General features: G+C 32.3%; 1 protein-coding gene across 1 annotated transcript in view; it reads right to left on the bottom strand.

Moving 5' to 3' along the window:
- Positions 1–471: 471 nt before the first annotated feature.
- Positions 472–25,920, bottom strand: part of LOC127712610 (uncharacterized) — a 108,500-nt gene continuing 83,051 nt past the window's right edge. Inside the window, exons 6-10 of the mRNA XM_052219154.1 lie at positions 18,656–18,726; positions 16,745–16,822; positions 10,290–10,337; positions 5,791–5,835; positions 472–3,592 (exon numbers count right to left, since the gene is read on the bottom strand). Of these exons, the coding sequence (XP_052075114.1) occupies positions 1,011–3,592; positions 5,791–5,835; positions 10,290–10,337; positions 16,745–16,822; positions 18,656–18,726 (2,824 nt within the window). The 3' untranslated portion in view covers positions 472–1,010. The remainder of the gene's footprint in view (positions 3,593–5,790; positions 5,836–10,289; positions 10,338–16,744; positions 16,823–18,655; positions 18,727–25,920) is intronic.

Below are 25,920 nucleotides of genomic sequence, written 5' to 3'. Positions count from 1 at the left end.
ACGTTATTACAATTTTCTTGAATGTGAAAAATATATATCTACTGCCGAATCATTTTCATTTTCTATTTATTACAGTATATTAGTAAAAGGCTCATTGCATGTATGTTGTTGACAGTTCTCAATTTAAAAAAAAGAAAAAAAACATAAACAATAATCATTTCATACGGAACACGTGTGTAAGTGCATCTCTTGAATAAATAATCAAACCGTTTCATTTATTTTTATACGGATGATCAGAAGGAAAACAACCAAGATATTACGTTATTGAAATATACAAAACATATTTAATAATTCTAGATCTACTAATGATTGCTATGCGGTGACTGATTTATTTACATTATTACTTTATTATTATTATTATTATTATTATTATTATTATTATTAATATGATGATTATGACTATTATTATTATTATTATTATTATTATTAATTATTATTATTATTATTATTATTATTATTATTATTATTATTATTATTCTATTTTATATTATTTTATTATCATTATAATTATTATTTATTACCTTTAGTCCAAATAAGGTCATCAACAATTGACCTATGTCTGAACAATTTATCATGCGATTAATCACTTCGAGTCGAAATATCATAATAAGGTATTAAACAATTGACTCAAGTCTTAATAATTATCATGCAATTTATCATCTTTAGTCGATACATGATAATATCTACACAAGTTTAGCTTGTTAACACAATCTTATTATTGATGCACAGTCACAGCGATATGAATAAAAAATAGATACCAGGATTGAAATTTTGTATTTGTGCCAGATGCGCGTTTCGTCTACAAAAGACTCATCAGTGACGCTCGAATAAAAAAAGTTAAATAGGCTAAATAAAGAACGAGATTGAAGAGCATTGAGGACCAAACATTTTTAAAGGTCACACGTCCATGTAAACCCATATAAAGTTGAAAATAACATATTCATTGGCCTTCAACAATAAAACGTGTCACATGACAGTTTGGCTCTATTAGACGATACTTCTTCTGAATGTTAGCACACAATATTACCATGTTCTTCGTGACTTGCTACACACGAAGCTGATGCATCATCATTATAAAAGTTTTCTGCTTCTGCTATTTTTTGTAACAGTTCTTTAACAATATCAACATGTTCATTTTGACGTGCTACATATAGAGGTGATGCCCCCATATGTTTACACTGATATACGTCTGCCGAATGTTGTAACAGTTCTTTGACAACATTAACATGTCCTTCCTGACTTGCTATATACAAAGGTGACATACCCTTACTGTTACTCTTATTTACGATTGCTGAATGTTTTAACAATTCTTTGACAACATTAACATGACCTTCCTGACTTGATATATAAAGGGGTGATGAACCATCATAACAACACTGATTGACATCAGCGGAATATTCGAACAGTTTTGAAACAACATCAACATGTCCTTTTTCACTTGCTATATACAGAGGTGATATACCCTTATGTTTACACTGATTTACTTCTGCAAAATGTTGTAGAAGTTCTTGAACAACCTTAACATGTCCTTCCTGGCTTGCTATATACAAAGGTGACATACCCTTACTGTTACAATGATTTACCATTGCTGAATGATGTAATAATTCTTTGACAACATTAACATGACCTTCCTGATTTGCTGTATACAGAGGTGATGAACAATCATAACAACACTGGTTGGCATCTGCTGAATATTCTAACAGTTTTGTTACAACATCAACATGTCCTTCCTTACTTGTTATATACAGAGGTGACATACCCTTACTGTTACACTGATTTACGTCTGCTGAATGTTGTAAGAGTTCGTTAACAACATCAACATGTCCGTTGTGACTTGCTATACACAGAGGAGAAACACCATTTTTGTGACGGATAGAGACATCTGCTGAATTTGGTAACAGTTCTTTAACAACATTAACATGTCCATTCTGACTTGAGACATACAAAGGTGATGCATCATTATTGTCACATTGATTAACGTTTGCTGAAAATTTAACAAGTTCTTTAACAATACCAACATGACCTTCCTGACTTGCTATTAACAGAGGTGAAACACCATTATTGTTACACTTTTTGATATCCGCTAAATTTTGTAACAGTTCTTTTACAACATTTATGTGTCCATTCCGACTTGAGACATACAAAGGTGATGCGCCATCATTGTCACATTGATTTATGTTTGGAGAATATTGTAAAAGTTTCTTAACAACATTAACATGGCCTTCCTGACTTGCCCAAAATAAAGGTGAGCAACCATCAACAGTACGATGATTAATGTCTCTATGCTTACTTATCAACCACCCGACCAGATCAACATTACCTATAAAGCAACTCCCTGCAAGTGCTGTATATTTATTATGATTATCCTGAGTACAAACAAGTTCTAACTGCTTTCTTTGATCGAGTTTGTTTAAACTTGATACTAATGTATTTGTAAATTTAGTATCATTCATGTTTCTGTTATGAAATACACGGTATATAAAACCATTCAGCCAGTCCTTCAGAAGTCTCTCGATATAACTGTTGACATAATTATCAGGAATTGTTATTGAAAACTCTATTTCTGTGCCCGTTAAATATGCTGTCTTCATTAGAAATCTCTCATGTATGAATGCAGTTTCGGCATGATCAATAAAGAGCTGTAACATCTTTTCCCCAAAGTACTTGGCCAAAAAATCAAACAGCTTTTCATGGATGATTTTGTATGTAGTATCTTCCGTCACCACATATGTACCTTCAAGTGTTTCAAGGGATTTCCTTAAACTCTTGGTGGATGTTTCTTTATTTAGTTCACATTCTGTAAGTGAAGCTTTTATCACTGTATCAATATCTTTAATGGACAAGTTTTCTTCAGTCAATGTGTTGTTAAACATTACACAAAGGACCAAGCTACAATATTTCAACTTACCATTATCACCTTCGCTTATCATTTGTTGAACTTGATTTTCAAAAACAGCAAAAGGATTGCTAAAAAAAGACTTAACGCTAACATGGTCTTGGAGTTTTTGTTTATAATATAAACTACACAAAAGTGGGAAACATTCATATGTTGCCGACAATTCCTTTACCTCGTCAGTATTTACTTTAAAGTACACTTCAGCTAAGGCTATTTTTTCAGCATCACTTATTCTGTAATCCTTTGAACTTAAATCCACATTGCACATTTTAAAAATTGACAAATTGCTACATTGCTTATCCTTGTAAACGTCTAACCTAAATGTAGACAAAATTTTACAATATTTGTCTTCAAGGAGAGATCTTATGTCATCAAGCCTTTGTTTCCAGTCAGTGTACTCTTGTTGATCAAGAGTATAACGGCCACATACGTCATTAAAGACAAATAATGTTTTCCTCCCATGTTTATAAAAAAAAGAAATATCTCTAGCTTGACTACACGGAATAACAGTATAACCATGTTTACTCATTTTGAGGGCAATGTGTCTTAAAAGGAAAGTTTTTCCAACGCCAGAGTTCCCTACGAGGGTAATGGAACTTTGTTTCAAAACAGTTTTCATTAGTTTTTTCTCTAAAGCTGTACCTACAAACTTGTCATCATCTTTCTTCCACTGTTCAAACTGTTTTTCAAACTGTTCTGCCAAAAAAAAGCCAACAAAAACCAACAAATAATGAAATCAAATCGAATAGTTTCAATGTATGCAGATTTTGGTTCATATCCAACTATTGCGGTCATCACGTGACTTTAACAAATCAGTTGTAAATGTTTGATGGCCAATCGTTTATCAATGAAAATTAAAGGGCTTCATAGATTAAAGGTCATACCTATTTTTAATTTTTGTTACATTGTGAATTTTACCTTCCAACCCCGTGTTTTACAGAATTATCTTTTTTACAATTAAATATGTTCTATAACAATTTTTTGCTTGGAATAAAGTTTGAAAATTGAGGTGACATAACCACACACCCTCTGTTGTCTTCTTGGTTAAACCTCGATAAAATTGCATTAATATTAATAATCTTACATAATACATTTTCTCAACTTGTTGATGGTAAAAAAATATTCTTCCAAGCCCAAAAGGATGTACAACACATTAATTTCAATGAAATAGAAAACCAAATCAGTTTAGGTCACAAACTTTTTGCTTAAAAATTTGATTGAAAAGTTCACATTGTAGCGTTCGTTTGCAATAGTTTAAAAATGGCGGCCGTTGTCGTAAGGAAACAACGACACGGCATGTACTTATTTAGTTATTAATTGAAACGTTATATTTTGAATCAATCAAAATAAAAACTTGTATGCATCGATCATGCACTGTTTACATTGACAGCGTAGGCCGACTTGTGAAAATATATTTTGCAAAATTTTTACGATGAAAATCAAATAACTGTTTAATGCATTCCTTTTCAGTCATTGTCTCACCTTAAAGCAGCATATACTCAAAAATTCTTTCTTTTAAATAAAGTAGATAAATGCTGTTTGTATTGATAAATTTTCGAAGTAACGAAAAAAAAGACGAACAATTAATTTTCAAACGTAGGCAATGCTCGACATTAAATTTCACTGTTAATACTGCAATTAAATATTCCACATAATTGTCTTTTCTATTAATACCTTAGTACAGAGCTAGATTAAGGAAATATATAGTCACAACATCAACGTGACCAAAGAAAACACACATGGCATCTATCATGGTGTACGTTTTGTCGAGACTTAAATATGTAGATTAGTATTGTCCGATTTCTTATGAAAGTTAAGCGAGGTGAAATGTCTATAATTTTCAATTTTCTAAATTATTCATCACAAGAGTAACCAATAAATTTTTTCATAATCATATCATTCTAAACATCCTATTCATGAACATTCCAGAAATTTATCAATGAAATTTATGCACCTGTCCTAAGTCAGGAATCTGATGTTCAGTAGTTGTCGTTTGTTGATGTGGTTCATAAGTGTTACTCGTTTCTCGTTTTTTATATAGATTAGACCGTTGGTTTTTCCATTTGAATGGTTTTACACTAGTAATTTTTAGGGCCCTTTATAACTTGCTGTTCGGTCTGAGCCAAGGCTCCGTGTTGAAGACCGTACTTTGACCTATAATGGTTTACTTTTATAAATTGTGACTTGAATGGAGAGTTTTCTCATTGGCACTCATACCACATCTTCTTATATCTTTCAGATATTAAAGTTACAAACTGATGTTATACTCGTCAAGAAATTGCATAACGTGTGCCAGAGGCAGCTAATATATTTTTATATGTTCTAAAAATACCAATGATGTCATTCTTTAAGTTATTTGTAAAATTGGAGTTATCTTTTTTTGTTCATAATTGTAATTGAATCAACTACAACCTATGCTTTATACAATGCAATGTTTACTTTTACTTCCCACTGATAAATTGAAGCAATCTTAACCCATCAGTTCTTACACGCACTTTGATTTCAAAATCCATGCACTTTGAATCATACCGATTTTGGCGGTAAATTTGACATTTGCAACCTACGGATAGTTTTTGACACTGTAATTAATTTCAAATAGTATATTATCTACATTCTTTCATTGAATGGTAGCATGCACAGATTTTTTTATTTTTTGCTACAATTTTACAAAGTCTTCATGTTATGCACACCAAATGTATAAAATTTCTCCCACGATACTTAAGAGTGTGTTGCGTTTACTACAAATGTTGACAGAAGGACAAAAGTCAAATTATAAGACCCAATATCCTCGATTCGGGTTCCGTATACAACCACAAACAAAATCTGTGTGCCTGTATTTGCACTGTAGTTGGCTTGTAACAGGTTAAGATAATATTCTGATGGAATAAACTTACCAAATGAACGTTTATAAATGATTTCATTTTGATTCATCTGAATATCTAAAAAAACATCATAATATTACTTCAAATCAATTAAAAATCTTGAGATTCTACATGCACACTTTTAATATATATACAAATAGCCAGCACAGTGAAAACATCCTAGCATTCAAACTGTAGGCGGAGTAATATTGAATAATTATATACCCATAATGGGACGGACGGACGAACGGAGAGATGGACGAACGGAAGGACTGATGGACAGGGGTAAAACAATATGCCCCCCCCCCCCCAAAGACAAACAGAAAAACAAAAGTACATAATACACAACATTGAAAACCAAAAACCTGAGCAACACGAACATCACCACAAACTGTGGATTATCTTTTGTAAAATAACAGAGCCCGCACCACATTCAGTAAAAATGTTTCATTTATAACGACATCTGTATTTGTTGTCCTTGTAGCATTTATCATTTAATTTTGTAAAAGACCAGAGCCCGCATCACAATCAATAAAAATGGTTTATTTATAACGACACCTGTATTTGTTGTCCTTATAGCATTTTTCATTGAAAAAGTTCAAATTGAGTGGGATAACTATTTATATTATAGTTATATATAGCTGATTATCAGTAGTTATAATATATATATCATGTATATATAATAAATGTTTAAAATAAGTCGTGTACAGATTCGTATACTCATAAAAACACAAAAATCAGGTAAGTAGATAATAAAATATTAATAACATTGTTCTAACGTTTACATCCTTCACGGGACTTATCAAGATATGTAACTAAGTAAAGTTTCCACGGGGTAGTGTGAAGTTACGTTACTGTTGTGCATAAATTGCGTACTCCCTTTACGCATTTAGCTTTGCTTTGAATGTTTTAATAAAGCGCTTCTCCAGAAATTTTCTATATTCCTCATCATCGAAACGACATTTGTAGAACGGGAAAATTTTAAATTTTCCATTGGTACATATGTCTAAGTGTTCACTTAGTGGTATTTGCCGTAAGTGTGAGTGGCGGATTTGTTGTTTGTGGACACGTACTCTTGCACTTAGTTTCCCAGTTTGTCCGATGTAATTTTCTTTACAGGTTGGGCATGTTATACAATAAATTAAGTTTCTGGATTTGCAAGTCATGACTACATTTACATGAAATATTTGTCCACTTTTAAATGTTTTTGTTTCACCCGTTTCAAGATAGTTATAGTTATCTTTACTGCAAATTCCACATCTTGGATCTCTACATGTTTTCACAGAAAAATTTTCAATTTTCGATTGAAATTTTGCTTTTGTAAGAATTCTTTCTAAGTTCCTTGGTTGTCTCTTGCTATTGATTACAGAGTTCGCTGGAATAATTTTCCTCATCCTCTCGCTTTCCATTAAAAAGGGTAAATTCGTTTTGATGGCATTACACACATTGGTGATGCCAGGATCATGCGTATTAACGAACGGAATTATGTTTTTTTTTCTGTTTTTTGTTTCGGTGTTCTAAGTTGAGCTATTCTGAATTCTTTAGCTTTTTTGCACCAGCCTCGATTAGGCTTAACGGGTACTTTTGAAGAAGTAAGGACGACTTCGATTCAATTAACCTAGTTTCTCGTAGATCTTTGTCTGTGACTATTGCACAGATTCGTCGGGCCATACAGAAAGGTATATTCCGTTTTGTGTGCGTTGGATGCCACTTACTTTGTAACATATCTTGATAAGTCCCTTGAAGGATGAAAACATTAGAACAGTTTTATTAATATTTTATTATCTACTTACCTGAGTTTTGTGTTTTTATGAATATATATATATTGTGAAGCCTAGGTGGTCGAGTGGTCTAGCGCGTCGGGCATAGTGCAAGGCGATTTGGTGCCACGATATCTCAGTAGCATGAGTTCGAATCTCGGCGAGGGAAGAACAAAAAATTTGCAAAAGCAAATTTACAGATCTTACATTATAGGGCTGATGTTTAGACGAATTATATATACAGATGTATTTTCAGCCTTGTATCACCATCACTGCTGGTGATCCGATGGATAAAATCTGTTGTAGAGTCGTCACTGGTTCAGACGTTCTTATATATGTATATGTATATACAAATTAAGCATCTAACAAGAGTATCATAATGTTTAAAGTTTTGGCTGGGCGGCTGATGATCGGAAGCCATAGACAAATTTGTGAAATATGCATGTGTTAAAATAAATACGGAGTTGTATAAAAAATATATATATGAGTTAGTATGTATAATAACTACTTGAATACAGTAAGAAAATATGAACTATTTTAATAATATAAAATCATATTTGTATATGCGGGCTCTGTTTTTTTACAAAATTGTGATCCGGAAGGGTAAGCAAATCCTGCTCCAAATGCGACATCCGTCGTATTGCTCATGTAAGGTGTTGAACTTATTACTAGTTTATTGTTATTACAGAACTGAAAACGATAAACTATATAATATGTGTTGAAAATAATCATTATTGTTGTAAATCAAGATAATATATTTATATTTTTAATAGCTATTAGACGTGTTAGAAAAGTCGACACTACTGCTGGCGCTCGTGTTGGATGGAAGATGAATACTATATGATGTGGGGACCATCTCAAAAAGTACAAATACTAAATATTTTTGTTACCTGTATGGGCGTGTTTGATACCTCTGAGATTAATCATAAACAATTATATTTATTAAAGAACGCAGGAGAAGATCAAATGTATTTTTTAATAACCAGAAAAGGTTTAATGTATACAATTTTATATCAATTAATATTTATCTTGTGAATAATTTATCGTGTTTTAACTTTTTGTAAAAAAATGGTAAAAGGGTGTAGTCGTATACTACGAAAGCCATAACACACCAAAAAAAAAATTGACAATCTGTGATCACGGATTGCTAATCTGTGATCTCGGATGGTACTCCTGAACTAAATAATTATGACAATTGAATCACTTTTTTATTAGATAATAAAACTCGCATTTACTGAAAGCTAGCTAAAAGTCATTAACAAGTAATAAATAATTCAAGGTCTATTCAAAAATTCGGATGGTGTTATTATTTACTTTGAGCTAGCGTTCAGTAACTGCAAGTACTCTAATATTGGTTCGTTGTGTGTCGATTTAAGAAAAAAAAGTTTGCAAGACTAAACAAAAGAGAAAAAAACAAACTTAGCTTCAGTTGACATTGTTTCTCGTAGCTACAATTGCATACCCTATGACGGGTTTTTATTAATGTAAATAAATCGACCCTTCTTGACCCCATTGTAATCATATAAAATAAAGTCTCTGCATTTCCGATTCCAATGGTTTTTATCCTACCGCTAACAAAATTGGAGGGGAAAATGTAACGATACCGTCTGTCCGTCCTTCCGTCAAATTTCCGTCCGTAACACTCTTGTTAACACTCTATATTCAACATCGTTCCAGGATTTTGACCAAACTTGGTACATACTTAGTTCTTATTAATATCTAAAGTCCTATAAATTTTCGAGGTTAAAGGTCAAGGTCACTGTCAGACTTGTAATTTATTTGATATTCTTGCTAACACTCTAGACTCGATTTTGACTTTGCTTGGCATATACGTAACCCTCATGAATATCTAGAACCCAATACATTTTCAAGTTCATAGGTCAAAGGTCAATTGACCACCTATTGTTACACCATATAAGAGACTTCAATTCATATGGAAAACGCCGAAAAAAAATGTAAAAAATTGAACAAAAGAATGTTTGAGTGTCGTTGTTAATATGAAAGTGACCACACAATCCAAAATTTGCAATTTAGAATAAATCAGTGAGCATTCATCTTGTGTAAAAGGTGAACTTGTGGTTTCCAAAATATATTGTTTTATTCCAGAATGAGAGAAAAACGATGGTTTATTTCCATTAGGAGATAATGCTGGACAAAACTCTTGTTCCTTTATGAGTTTAAGAATTTGTTGATTCTGAAACAAAACAAAAAAAAAACATGTCCCCCTCCATTTTTTCACAAAAGGCATAAATTTGCCTTATTGTTTTATCAAACTTTGGTTTCTTTAATAAAAAAAATACAATAACATGTATGGTTATAATTATCTCTAATATCCCACGTAATTTGTTTTAAAATTCACATTTAATTATTAATTTTGGGTCTTTTTAAATGATTGTTTGATTTTGTCTTGCATACTATAAATACTGTATTTCAGTGGTCATACATGTAATAAAAAAAGATAGAGTATTTATACTTTGGAAGATGACCCCCACATCATATTAAATCCATCTTCCATCCAACACGAGCGCCAACAGTAGTATCGACTTTTCTAACACGACTAACAAAGCAATTTGTGTAGATTTGATTAGTATCAGGTTTTTAGATTTTACTTTATTGTTTGTTGTTTTTCATAAATTTTATTTTATTTTCTATTAATTTGGTGAAATCTGCCTCAATAGTTAACAAAATTGTTTAACAATCAAACATTTATCATCAACAGGACTAAATGAATAAGTGAAACGATTTTAAACAGACTATATGCTGTTAACTTACGTTGACGGTTTATTTCCTTTAATCTGTGAATTTTCTTACATACCATGACTGAAAGAAGATGTAATATCATCATACTTAAATACAAGTGCATCATTCGTAACGTGTCATGTAATCGTGACAGTCATTTGGAGAATATTCCTGAAATAAATATATGTCTACAATTCTGTAAATATTTGAGCCGTAATGACCGGTCTTGTTACACGCGGGTGTGGTGATAAGGCTTGGGGGTCGTTAATGCAGGTCAAACCAATCCCATATACGTGCGAACACATCATGCGTTAAAGAGTACATGGAAGTGCAAAGTAACACGTTGATAAGATTTTCAAATTTGATATTAACATGATATGTTGCCATAATGTGAGACTTTTGATATGTTGCCATAATGTGAGACTTTTGATATGTTGCCATAATGTGAGACTTTTGATATGTTGCCATAATGTGAGACTTTTGATATGTTGCCATAATGTGAGACGTTTGATATGTTGCCATAATGTGAGACTTTTGATATGTTGCCATAATGTGAGACGTTTGATATGTTGCCATAATGTGAGACGTTTGATATGTTGCCATAATGTGAGACGTTTGATATGTTGCCATAATGTGAGACTTTTGATATGTTGCCATAATGTGAGACGTTTGATATGTTGCCATAATGTGAGACTTTTGATATGTTGCCATAATGTGAGACTTTTGATATGTTGCCATAATGTGAGACGTTTGATATGTTGCCATAATGTGAGACGTTTGATATGTTGCCATAATGTGAGACGTTTGATATGTTGCCATAATGTGAGACGTTTGATATGTTGCCATAATGTGAGACGTTTGATATGTTGCCATAATGTGAGACGTTTGATATTTGAAAATATTCTGTTCATGTACGTATTCCATTCCAAATTTTAAATTTGTGCTGATGTTAAAATCTAACGTTCTTAACGTTCTTATCATAAATTGCAAAACATGTATTGTTTTATGTTCATGTTAATATTATAATATATTACTATTTTGTATATTCAACTGCCGTTTCGACTAGCTTCAGTTTTTACTATCTATGAAACATAAAATATATTTAATTTTTTCGCGTTTATTTTTTTCAAATCGAACCGAACAGGTTACCATGAAGTTTGATCTTTATTTTCATTTTAAAAATCTAATCAGAAACATTGCTTCTAATGCCTTAAGATTAGCGTTGTATTATAGTGTTATCAAGTGTAATGATTCGAAAGGATTCTTATTATGAAATTCTTTTTTACAAAAAATGATGAGAAACTTTCCCTTGAAATCATACAGTGTCAGTTTGCGATAAAAATGTAGCACGCAAAGTCAACCGAAATATTTTAATCCATACAAGACATACGCGAAAGATATCAAATGAATATCAATAAGTAGAAAACCAACATACAATTCAATGGTAAAATAAAAACGATAAACGACAAAATACAAGCAACATCACATAAAACACGACATAGAAAATTCAAGTCTAAGCAACACGAGCCCCAATATCAGTCCGGTAAGATCCTTAGTGCTACGTATGGGTAAGTGGATCCTGCTTCATATGTGACATCGTCATGTTGTTCATGTAAATATATAACAATAAGTTATATTCGCTATGTCACAGTCGAGGAAAAGAAAATGGAATTTGGTTGACAACAACTGATAACATATATATTGTCATATTCGAAGTAGATATTCTATAACGGTCAAACAACTCGTGATGGCGTCCAAAAATTTCGACTTGATGATTTTAACTTCAACACTTTATTAGGTTGTTGATGGCAACTATGATAAAGGATAAGATATGATTCATTATCAAGTACATATTCATTGAATTCGAATATAAAACAGTGTTTTAAAAACATGTGTTGAAATCATTTAGATATCCGTTAGTCACTAGTCAGATATATGTATATAAAAATAAGAAGATGTGATATGATTGCTAATGAGACAACTCTCAACTACAGACCTAATGAAAAAATGTAAAACAATTCAAACGAGAAAACTAACGGCCTAGTTAATACACAAAATAATGAACGAAACACAAATATATAACCAGTGTAGATACTGAAGTCGTCATTATTCAGAGCCAATATATCATTCAAATATTTGTATTAGATGTTGTTTCGATGGGTCTTCGCTAACTTTAGACATACATTGCAACTCATAACAATACAGAAACAGGTCTGCAATAAGTGGTGCACCTGACTACGTACATACACATACAGAATGTGGTAGGGCTAAACATGTTAGCAGGCACCCAACCCTCCCCTTAACATGGGACAGTGGTGTAACAGTACATTGAATGTCGTATGGTAAACGTTTTAAAAAATGCTATCAGATTGGAAATCGGCCGTTAGTTTTCTCGTTTGAATTGTTTTACATTTTTCTTTTCGGGCCTTTAATAGCTAACTATGCGGCATGGGCTTTGCTCATTGTTGAAGGCCGTACGGTGACCTATAGTTGTTCATTTCTGTGTCGTTTAGTCTGTTGTGAAGAGTTGTCTCATTGGCAATCATACCACATCTTCTTTTTGATATGGACAGCAATCAAAAACAATCAATTGATTATAGGCTCTTGGCCTGAATCTCAGAGGCGTATCCAAGGGGGTCATGAAATACAACAGAGGTACCTTAAGGGTAAAGAATATGTTTATACAATGAATATGTAACTTAAAACCATCGTTAATAAGTAATACAGTTTCTTTAATGTGGAGATGTAAATGTGAAGAGATGATTCTCAATATCAACTGGTTTGCTTTCTTCAATTAGGTTTTTATGCCCAATTATGGGCATTATATTTTTCGGTCTGTGCGTCCGTTCGTCCGTCCGTCTGTCCTGCTTCAGGTTAAAGTTTTTGGTTAAAGTTTTTGGTCAAGGTAGTTTTTGATGAAGTTGAAGTCCAATCAACTTGAAACTTAGTACATATGTTCCCTATGATATGATCTTTCTTCAAATTAGAGTTTTGACCCCAATTTCACAGTCCACTGAACATAGAAATTGATAGTGCGAGTGGGGCATCCGTGTACCATAGACACATTCTTGTTTTTTATCTTTAAGGTATAAAGGTTATGCCAACATCAAACTGATTTGTCATTCTGGTTATTATAAGCATCTTAAAGTCTTTACCCACCCATATGAATTTCATTAAAATTTTGACTTATGCGTTTTACACTCTTGACTTCATGAAAAACCACAAAAAGCACCAATCTGAAGAACCAACGTCTCTTATTGGACCTAGAATCGTTATGGATTTTGTTCTCTATGAGATGGACATCTAGAACCCCGACAAACTCAGTGTTTTTTTATTTTTGATAGCCGGACTTGTTTTGTCCGAGTTAACTATCATTCGAAAATAAAGTGTGGTAGTATTTCTAGTGAGATACAAAATTCAATGTTACCAAAGTTAGTAACTACAAGCATATAGAAACACAAAAAGTTTGTGATTTTCTAAACATTTGCCATTTTAAAATTGTCAGCACGATAAGAATATTATCGTTAAAATATGCAGCCCAGATTCCTGCATGTTTTATTTTAACTTAAAAAATAGAAATGATAAATTGATTGAATGATGCACGTGCAACATGATTGATTTATTGTTTTCCTAGCGTCCAATGGTAAATATGTTATGTATGTACATTATTAATCACCAAAAATATACAAGATGAAGGTCCTATGATAAAGGTTGATCGGGATGAGATGGTGGTGGTGGTGGGGAGATTGACTGGTCCTTCAAAATGCCACCTATAGGCTCCTCAAAGATTTGTTGCAATGGTTCTTCAAGTGCATAGGGCATGATACTCTCATCATGCTCATGGCGAGTAATCGGAGTGAACGTCACAAATCTGAACGGACGTTGCTGCTTATTAAGACACTTATCACAGCCAAACGGACACCCAATTTCAGCGACGGATTTCCTGCCGGTCGGAAGAAGAAGACCAAAGGGACCATATTTATATTCCACAGTTACCGTGGCGTCATCGGTAAATAATGTGGTTGGGCAAAGCATCAATCATCTACCTAACCTTACACATTTGCTTTGTTGCCTCTTTAATGTCTTTATAGTTGTCAATAAAAAAATGAAACATTTCAAAGTTAGTACTGAAAATTTTCTGGACCCCCATTTGTTAATGACACTCGTACGTACTGGCTGATTGTTGGTTGGTTAACGTTCACTTGCAAGTTCAGGATGAGCACAAAGTTCCAACACATACTACAGGTAGGTCCTGGAAGGAGGCCGTCCGGAATTACGTCGTGGAAGTTTGGACTGCCACTGGATAAAATGAAGTATATTAGGTAAGGACAAAAATGTTGCCTTGCAACAGGCCATTTATGTACCCCTCAGAGAGTTTTTTTCTAGGGTTCGTAAAGTTATGAGAGCGTGGTGCTTTCTCTCCACGAGGCATTGGATCTAATATTCCCATTATGACTGGACATGGCTGCGTACTTGTACATCCCACACAGCTAATCAGGTTCCCCACATCGGCAAGTGTCTTACTGCCGGTCGGAAAAAGACCAAAGAGACCATATCTTTATTCCCCAGTCACGTTTTGGGGTCACCGGTACATAATGCGTTTGGGTTAATTTGAAACATGTTTGCAAGTCCATCACCTGCCTAAACTAAGACAGTGGTGTGAAACACGTGATGAGAATAGACTTTACCAAATTCTTTCATAGCCAAAAAGATTTGGCTAAAAAGTTTTGCTGTACCTGTTGAATTCTTATTTAAAACGAGATAGCATATCTTATTTTTTACGGTGATGTTGTTTAAATAGCCAATGATTTTGTTTTTGAAAAATCAAAACATCAACAAATATTATTACCATATGTACACACTTATGAGAACTCATGAGATCGTACATCCTCTCGATACTGTTTACTTATATTTGGCATTGCACAAGTTCATCATTTTTATTACGTCTTCACTCTAAATCCGTTGGATATATATACTGACTAATACTTTAGGTTTGAATAACATAATTTACCTTTTAGTTGTAATTGGCTTTGAAATAGCTATCAGTTACTACAACTACTCTTATTTCTGTACTTTATGTGTATTGCTTTTGTGCCTTATATCGATATTTTGATTTGAGCCAATTGCAACTGTAAAGATTTTTTTTTTATCATGTTGTGCTGTTACATCAGTGCCCCTGCAGGTTAGGGAGAGGGTTGAGGGCTCACATGTTTAATCCCGCCGCATTATTTATGTGCCTGTCTAACGTCAGGAGCCTGTAGTACAATGGTGAAACAGATCTGTCACATTTGTTTTTCGTTAACAAATAATTCATTAGTTATAAATTAGACCGTTAGTTTTCTCAATTGATAGGCGACTACTAGTATACGGTATAGGTTTTTCTCATTGATGAATGCAGTACGTTAGAATATAAAAATTGCTTAGACCCACTTCATTTAAACTTTAGGGATAGTTGTCTCATTGGCCATCATACCACATCTACAAAAAAAAAAAAAAAAAAAAAAAAAAAAAAAACAGATGGAATGCCATCTAATGCATACGGCAAACGAAGGTCAACGAGCTCTTATGGCTGTTTTTGTTTAGGCGAACTTGGAACAACATCGGAATTTAAAAGAGCCTTAAACTGTGAACAGCAAGAGTCTTAATTGATGTTTTATTGGCTGTACTATATTTTTTTAAACTTTATTTCATCTGTAATATATTTCTTAACAGATTATTTCATCTGGAATAACGTTGAAAGTCCTAATTTTCAATAGAAAAAATTATGATGTACGCTAGTTAAAAGATGGCAATTTTGGCTTTAGATGACTGATATTTTATGTCAACTACTTCGACTAAGTTTACAGATAAAAAATTACAAAAAAATTAAAAAAAATGGTCGCCGATGCCATCTCAAATACCTTAAAAAGAAAGGGATTTGTGACGGTTTTTGTCAACGAATTGTACAGTGATTATTTAAAAACGAGCAACGAACTCGACACATTTGGTGATACGAACGGTACAGTAAGAGAAAACTTATTTAGTATGATATTGCGTTTATTCTGAGTTCTTGGGAACATTTGAAGGCACGTACTAATTCAACGTATCGTTATTTATTATTGCTTAAGGTATTGAAACGCAAAAATTTATGTACAAAAAGATATTCAGCATTGTTTACCACAAAAAACGTAGGAAATTGCACCATGTCTTTGCTTTTTTCATCTAGCAGTTTAATCAAATGTTATATATACTATATTAAACTTGCAACAACTGTATAATTGAATAAATAATCTAACATACACATTGACATATTGATATATACTCAAATAAGTTCTAGAGAGCCTTCGAAATTGTTGTCATCCCAAATGTTATCCTGATTATTGCTTCGAACGCATTAACGTCCGGATTCATTTGTTTCGGGGTTATACGGGGTGATTATGTAACAATCAAACTTGCTTTGTACAAGACGACAGTTTTGCATTATTGATACATCGTAACTTTATACTTACTGTAGAGAGAAACAACACTGGTCATGAATATTAGTAATACTGTGGTAATATATAAACACTGCAATCTGTGTGTTTTACCTAAAACAAGAACAAATTATGAACATAGTTACTGTTTCGTTTTACATGACTGTTTCTTATTGTATCTTAAATCTAACAATGGAATAAAAAGACCCAGTTTTTTAATTGTATATTTGTTAGTATGACAAAACGATGGAAAGTATTAATTTGATAAAAACTTAAAAGTATATTTAGAAAGTTTCAGATTGGTTAACCTAAAGATTAACAACAAACAAGTACGATGATTTTTGATCATACTAGATAAAGATAGTTTTAAAAAGAAATATTGTAATGGCTTATTCAGACTTTTATTGTTTAATTGCTGCTATTTTACCTTTATTTACATATCCATTTAGACAGGAAATGTCCGTTTCAAAAGGACGAGTTTTAACCAATTGAAATGTTAAGCAACATTGAATTTTCAATCAGAGAAAGCTTATGTACAGTATACCAGTTCTTCGACTTACTCACCTTTCATTTCAAGCTTTTCTATCGATATTTAAAAGACCGTAAATATTTAAACATATTTCATTCACGAATTGACCAATTATTGAAAGTTTTAGTATATCGTTTTGGTTTTTGGAAAAAAAACCAACAATAGAAAAATACTTAAATGTTTTAAATCAATATCTTTACTTTTACGTTATATGTTGATTTCTACAGTATAATTATTTATACATGCTCATATTAGGTTACGTCAATGATGAAAATACAACGAGCCATGCAGAGTTTACTTCTTAAGATGGAAAGTCAGTGAAATTGCATTAACCTCATTGTATAGTAAATGACATGTTCAACTGATATTTAACGTATGATGATTACTTTTCTTTTTTCCTATTTACCTCCGAAATAGATTACCTGAGCTGTATTTGGCAAAACGTTTCGGAATTTTGGGTCTTCAATGCTCTTCAACGTCGTATTTTATTTGGCCTTTTTAACTGTTTTTGATTCAAGCATTAGTAAGTAAGAAAAAATTGGACAAGTCACTAGGACGTCAATGCCAATGATATTCAGACATATTGATAACGCCCCAAAACACTTTCCTTCCAATTGAATAATCCAAAGTTTGATGATTATGTTGACTGCATCTATCAAAATAAACTTGAACTTTAGAATACCACACAAACATTCAAGTTTCTTGAATTACGTACAGAAACTAACAATGAGGGTCGATTGACAACCAAATCGTACGACAAAAGAAGCAGTGTCAATTTTCCCATCGTGAATTTTCTATTTCTTAATAACGACATTCAAACAGTGCTAACGATAAAAGAAGATGTCTCCAAATTGATACAACATTCCATGGATTTCGTTTTCTATCTTGATTTCTTTAAAAGACGGATGCTGCTTAATTGAAAGCTTGGAAAGCAAGGGTGATAACGTGGAAGTCATGCCATTCGAAGTGTGACGGACGCCATCATAATAAGGGAGACCATTATTGAATAAAAGTGTCGCATATTGATACTTCCTGTATGCATGAGCAACACGACGGGTGCAAAATGTAAAGCAGGAACCGCTGAACTTCATGCGATTTCACAAGTTTATATAACAATATAGAGATCTTGTATAATAACCAATGAGACAACTATACACCAAAGTTCAAATTAAGTAGATGTAAACAATTATAGGCAACCATACGACCTTCAACAATGAGAAAAAGACATGTCGGTTATAAAACGCCAAAGTATGAAAAATATGAAACAACTCAATTCAGAAAACAACAAAACAATTAAACAATTATGAAAAACAAGTACGACAGACTTGAAACAACGACAATCATAGAACTATAGTCTCCTGGCTTGGGAATTAAAAATGTGATGTTAAAACTATGGTGATTTCCTATATGACACTTACCATTGTATTCATCGTCAGCGTTATTAAATTGATCTATTACTAATGTTGTTAGCATATGGTTTTCTGCTAACCTGTATATGGAAATATGACAATATATCAATAACAACATGATCAAGTATACACCATTACCTGCTCAGGATTATATACAAATTACGTATTCTGTTGATGAATATATAATAAACAACATTTTGTTCTTCATCGGCCTTGTAGATTTCCATGTTTAGTGCATTAGAATTCATTCATTCATAACGCTTATTTAGTATAAGCATTCCAGGTGTTGCTTGAACCGGTCTTATAGAGTCAAACAAACAAACAAACTAGAGGCTGTCAAGAGCCTGTGTCGCTCACCTGTATATACTGATGCTTTGGAAATCATGTAAAATAGGGTTAAAATCATGACTAATAGTATTAGATACTATAGATTATTAGATATTATTAGATACTATAATGATATCTAAGATAATAACCAAAAACTGCAAAATTTCCGTAAAATTACTAACTCAGGTGTAGCAACCCAACAACGGGTTGTTGGATTCGTCTGAAAATTTCAGGGCAGATAAATGTAAATTTAATGAACATTTTTGCCGCCTGTCAGATAGTTCTTAATGCTTTAGTTTCAGAGATATAAACCAAAAACTGCATTTTACACCTATGTTCTATTTTTAGCCATGTCGGCCATGTTTGTTGGAAGGCGGAGTTATCGGACACATCTTTTAAACTAGATACTATAATGATGATTGCGGCGAAATCTAATTAAATTTGTCTCAGTAGTTCCAGAGTAGAAGATTTTTGTAAATGATAACAAAAATTCTAAAAATGGTTTAAAATTTACTATAAAGGGCAATAACTCCTAAATGGGTCGACTGACAATTTTTGTCATGTTGACCTATTTGTAGATCTTACTTTGCTGAACATTATTGCTGTTTACAGTTTATCTCTATCTGCATAATATTCAAGATAATAACCCAAAACTGCATAATTTCCTTAAAATTACTAATTCAGGGGCAGCAACCCAACAATGGGTTATTCGGTTCGTCTGAAATTTTGAGGGTGGATAGATCATAACCTGATGAACATTTTTACCTCGTGTCAGATTAGCTCTAAATGCTGGAGTTTCAGAGATATAAGCCAAAAACTGCATTTTACCTCTATGCCCTTTTTTTTAGCCATGTCGGCCATGTTGGTTGGCAGGCGGGGTCATCGGACACATTTTTTAAATTAGATACCCTAGTAGTGATTGTGGCAAAGTTTGGTTAAATTTGGCCTTGCAGTTTCAGAGGAGAAGATTTTTGTAAAAGTTAATGGACGACGACGAGCCAGATGTGCTAAAATTGAGAGAAATACAATTACTGAATTTTTGTATGATCTTTTAATTGATATTATTATCTTTTTTAATTTTAATGTCCATCATAAAGAAAAAGAAATGCAACAAAGAAACCGTTAAATTCTTAACCTTAGATATGGACTAAGAATATGAGCTGAATACAAAAGCATACTGTTTTAGTATATTTTCAAACGACAACAACATATATACCATGTGGTTATTTTACTACAAAAGACTGGGTAATCAAAGCCTTGTTATTATTATACTAAATCACAGACATCAAATAAATGTAATTGTGAATTGGTTTTGCACGATATGTATACATATTAAAACATATTTCCCAATGTCTCATAACGATTTCATTTCATTTTTTTGTTCGTAAATGTTTTTTTTAGTCATTTGCATCTTTTCGGATATGATATCATCCTAAGGTAATATGCAAATATGTTTGTTTTTCTTCTTATGATGACTTTATTTACTGTACAAAGAGGCAAACAATACTAAGGGACCTATAGAAAGTATAAGAAATCAGACAATACCAAGATCAAAATGAAACAAATGAATGCACAGAAAATTTAATTTAAAGCAACACGAATCCTAACAAAAACCCAGTGATAATCAGGTAAGATGGTGCCATCTCAACTATGCAAGTACAGCTGGAATGTTGTGAAATAAAAAGAAGAAGTCTAAGATGAGTAGATGACTTTTTTATCATTAAGTTGACTTCCCAACCTACCATTTTCATGATACTTGTAAATGTCTCGATGTTCTCAAGATATAATCAGACTTAACTGTAACTGTGGTTACCCTTTTTAATTCAATGAGAGAATGGGTTCTACACTGTCAAAACCTGGGCGAAATTAAGGGATAAGACATCATGTTAAATACACAACTTTAAGAATGATGCTGACATCTTATTCATTCTTACTGGGAAGCTCATGTATGAAATTGTATAAAGAAACAAGTCGGCAAAACTTTACTCTTCTTATGTTTTGTAGACTGTTGCATATCATTTTGATTGTATTTTTGTTGCTTTTGCATTGTTAGTTGGTTTTCGAATTATGAGTATTACTATCCTTTTGATATATTCCTCTGTTGTATCCTTTTCTTAAAAAGATATATATTTATCATTTCTGGCATATGTGTACTGCAACAAAGTTGGAAGCATTTTTTTTCAATTATCTGTAAGTTTAAAATGAGAACTTATAGTGTAAAAAGTCGAGTAGGAACACTTTTGTATATGCTATTGCATTAGACAAGATACTAAATGAATATAGTCTCTATCAGATCTATGATTTTTTTGGTTTTCATATCAAATACACGCTAGAACTGCTTCCAGCTCAGTGATTTCACAGTAATTCATTTCCGGGATTGGTTCTTGATTGAGTCGATTTCAATCAATTAGAAAAAGGGTTTTTCATATGGTAGAACCGTGTAAATATACATTTTATTGACCATGCATACTTCGTGTGGGGACGATAAATGGCTGACCCGTGTTAAGAGAGAGCCATATCTCTTGCACGTAAAATACACCCTTGTAGATTTCGAAGAAGATCAGGCTAATGCCGCTACAAGGCAGCACTCGCACCCGCAAAGTGGAAATCGATTAATATAAGTTGCAATAACTTGTTCCCCAATCCACTATAAATAAATATGTTTAAACTAAAGTTTGAAGTGCTAGGTTTTTCTTCTGTACATAAATAAACAAATGCTTTAAATTATAAATGGATGCGATACTTTTAAAATATAATAGCAGTTCTTTTTAATGTCATTATAAGTAACATTGCATGTTAATAAGCAGTTTTCAAGTTACTGCTAAACGTCAAAATGTTTTTTTGACAATATATCTATATTCACCTCAAACCTTCAAACAGACTTATTCAGAAGTCCTTGCTCGGAAATAAACACATTTATTCTAAAGGCAGCTGTTGGCATGATAAGGGTTATGTTTGTCTCATACCTTTTATTATGGTATGGTTCTAAACCAATTACAGGAGGAATTGAGCTAGATTTTCATATGATGAAGACATAATCTTTAATCAGTTTAATTGAGGTCTGGAGCTGGCATGTCAGAAACTGCTAGTAGTCCTTCATTGTCATTTTGCTTAATTTCTTTTGTTACCTAGTCTGACACTGACCCTGACTTCTTTTGAACTGAGCTTTACTGTGCGTATTGTTGTGTGTTTGTTTATTCTACATTGGCTAGAGCTATAGGTAGAGGGTTGAGATCTCACAAAATATGTTTAACCCCGCCGCAATTTTTGCGTCTGTCCCAAGCCAGGAGCTTCTGGCTTTTGTTGGTCTTGTATGTTTTTTTTTAATTTTAGGTCATTTAATATATTTTTTGGTGTTTAATGTGACGTTATATTTACAGAACTAGTACACATTTTCTTTAGGGCCATCTGAAGCATTCATCCAGTTGCAGGATTTGCTTGCTGTGTTGAAGACCCTTCGGCTGTTTTCTGCTCTTTGGTCCAGTTGTTGTCTCTTTGGCGCATTCCCCATTTCATTCTCAATTTTATTTAGACTTGAAATAAAACAGACGACATAAAATGATCTATGAAACTTTGTTTTCAGACAATACGCTAATTTCAAAAAATGTACCGTAGTTCATGGTTAACTGAATTTAAAAATAATTTAGATGATCGACATTTATATAGACAATTTCTTAAAACCTGTTCATCCCTGCATACATAAGGAATTAGTTTTTATAAAACAAATCGTCGATATAATTCCTTCCCTCTTATGTTTAACAATCCATCCGAAGGTATGAACAGCGAATTTATCCCGCCAGTACTATGGTACAGGCTTTGATTATACAAAAAGAAATATTGCCATTTTGTATATACATATACATAAAAAATACTATAGATTTTGTGTTAAAATGTCCCTCATTATGTACAAAAAGAACAGAATTTTAAGGTTGTAAGATGATATCTTTACAAAAGATAAAATACTGACACCGAATACTGATGCGACAACAAAATTTGCAATTTTGAACTTTAATTTCTTAACAAATTATTATGAGGTAGAAAAGTACTCAATTAATAGGCCAGTACAAGAATATTAATAATATAAAATAAGTATTGTCACTTTTTATTGTTATCGACATAGATATTTTAACCGTAGACTTATAGAACTCTAAATTAGTGTAAAACAATTCATCCTTAGTGACAAAAAAAAAACAGAATTTCAATGCCGTTGTATAATATTAAAACCTTTTTTTTGATGCGACAACTAATTTTTAATTTAAAACTTAAATTTCTTCTTTTTGATTTCTTACAATCCATTAGGTAGAAAAGTACTCAATTATAAGGCCAGTTCAAGAATATTAACAACAAAAAGAAATATCGTCACATGTTATTGTTATCGACATATATATTAATAACCATAGACTTATAGATCTCTCAAATTGTGAAAAATACTATTCATTCTTTGGGACCAGCAGAACATAATTTCAATGCCTTTGTATAATATTCTAAAACAATGGAAAGTAAAGACACCTTTTTTATGCAACAATAAAATTTGCAATTTTAAACTTAAATTGCTTAACTTTTATGTATAACAATCCATCCTATGGTATAAAAAGTACTCAATTATCAGGCCAGTACAAGCTAAAATATTTATAAATTTATAAAAAACGAAATATAGTCACTTTTTATTGTTCTTGACATAAATATTAGAAACCATAGACTTATAGAACTCTCGATTTGTGTATATATATTCAGCCTTATGAACCAAAAGGACAGAATGTTAATGCCGTTATATAATCTCCAACAAATTGGAAAATATTTGCTCCTTTTTAGCTCATTGTCCCTTTTAGGAAAAGTGAGTTTTTCTCATCACTTGGCGTCCGTCGTAGTCGTCCGCCGTCGTCCGTTAACTGTTATAAAAAAGTTATAAAAAACTACATAGACAAATTCAGCCAAACCTGGCCACAATCATCAATAAGGTATCTAGTTAAAAAAATGTATCTAAGGACCCCACCTACAAACCAACATGACCAACATGGCCGACATGGCTTAAAATAGAACATAGGGGTAAAATGCAGTGTTTGGCTTTTATCTTGACAATATGTAAAAATGTGCATCATATTAATATCTATTTGCCCTGAAATTTTCAGACGAATCAGACAACCAGTTGTTGGTTTGCTGCCCCTGAATTGGTAACTTTAAGAAAATTTTGTAGTTTTTGGTTATTATCTTGAATATCATTATAGATAGAGATAAACTGTAAACAGCAATAATAATGTTCAGCAAAGTAAGATCTACAAAAAAGTTGATTGACTAAAATAGTAAAATTGACCTCTTAAGGAGTAATTGCTCTTTGAAGTCAATTTTAACAATTTTTCGTAAATGTTTGTAATCATTTACGCAAATCTTCTCCTCTGAAACTACTGGGCCAAATTGAACCAAACTTGGCCGCAATCATCATAAGGGGATTTAGTTTAAAAAAATGAGTGCGATGACTCCGCTTGCCAACAAAGATGGCCAACATGTTTAAAAAAAATAGAACATGTGGGGTAAAATGCAAGTTTTGTCTGTTATTCGGATAACAGTTATACATAGGGGAAATCTGAAAAGGGTAAAATTGTTCAGAATGTTGAGCTCTACTAATTGTCCATTTTATGTAAAAACTGTCAGACGATTTCCTGTAGGAGTTATTGGCCTTAAATGACAACTTGTACCACTTTTCCTCATTTTTGCCTTATTATCTTGAAAACTATGATACATGTAGATAGAGAGAAACTTAAAACTGCAAAAATGATCAGAAGGACAGGTTCTACAAATAAGTCTATGATTTAAATCGTCACTTGAATCCTCATTAGAGTTATTAGCCTTTGATGACGAATTGTTAATTTTTTTTTTGCGTTTTTGCCTAATATCTTTTAACCTATAATAGATAGAAAGAAATTTAAACAAACAAAAATGTTCAGCAAGAGAAGATCTACAATCGCAACAAATGTCGAAAATTGTCCGAAGAATCCTTATTAGAGGTATTGCACTAAAATGACAATTTTTACCATTTGTTTTGCATTTTGCCTTATATGATGAACATTATGATAGATAGACAGAAACTTAGATCATCAAAAATGATAAGCAAGTCAAAACCTACTAACAAGTCAAATTTTGCCGATATCATTAGTAGACTGTTACTCATATAGGAGTTATTTCCCATAAATTAGGAATCTTTTTTTACCCGTTTTTGAGTTTGTAGCAAAAGCTAAATAAAATAGAGAAAAACTAAACAGATTTCAATGATCAGCAATATAAGATAAAAAAAACCCCAGAGATTTTATTATTAATTATATTCTCGTCTACAATGTTGGAGAGTGTCCTTTTTTAAATATCTAAATTTTCCCAGGTGAGAGACAAAGGCTCTTTAGAGCCTTTAGTTTTTTTGATGTATGATTCTTGCTGGGGGTCCTCCTTTTCATTATTCCCTTTTTATACCATTTTCTCTATCTATTTTGTCCATAATTCTCGTTTCTCCATATTTTAACCAGGCATGGGGTAATGCTAATTTGTAATTGTGATGCATGGTAGTGCATTACATTTTTCCAAGTAATTGCATGTAATGTGTAATGCAGTAATTTTTGCATTACATGTAATTGTAACTTAATGCATTTCTTTAGCAAAAAGTTGTGTAATTTCATGCATTACATGGCTTTACTTTTTTTCAAATACTATGTATCTTTAACATATTGTTGGAGATTTAACGAAATCAGAATTTAAGATATCCTGATGAACTAAGACCATAATCATTTGAATATTGATTTTCTATTTATTTTTCATCCTTTTCATAAATCACTACTGAAATGACCACATTACAAAATGACCTCTATAAAGAAATAATACAACACTGTATATCAGATTGAGTTCTTTTTTTCATTTTATTTCATATATTTTCCTGCATAAAAAGATAAATATTTGAAAAGCAT

This window comes from Mytilus californianus, unplaced genomic scaffold (assembly GCF_021869535.1).
Source record: "Mytilus californianus isolate M0D057914Y unplaced genomic scaffold, xbMytCali1.0.p SCAF_8, whole genome shotgun sequence".
Taxonomy (NCBI): domain Eukaryota; kingdom Metazoa; phylum Mollusca; class Bivalvia; order Mytilida; family Mytilidae; genus Mytilus; species Mytilus californianus.
Note: the sequence above shows the minus strand (reverse complement) of the source record. Positions and strands in the feature narration are given on the sequence as shown.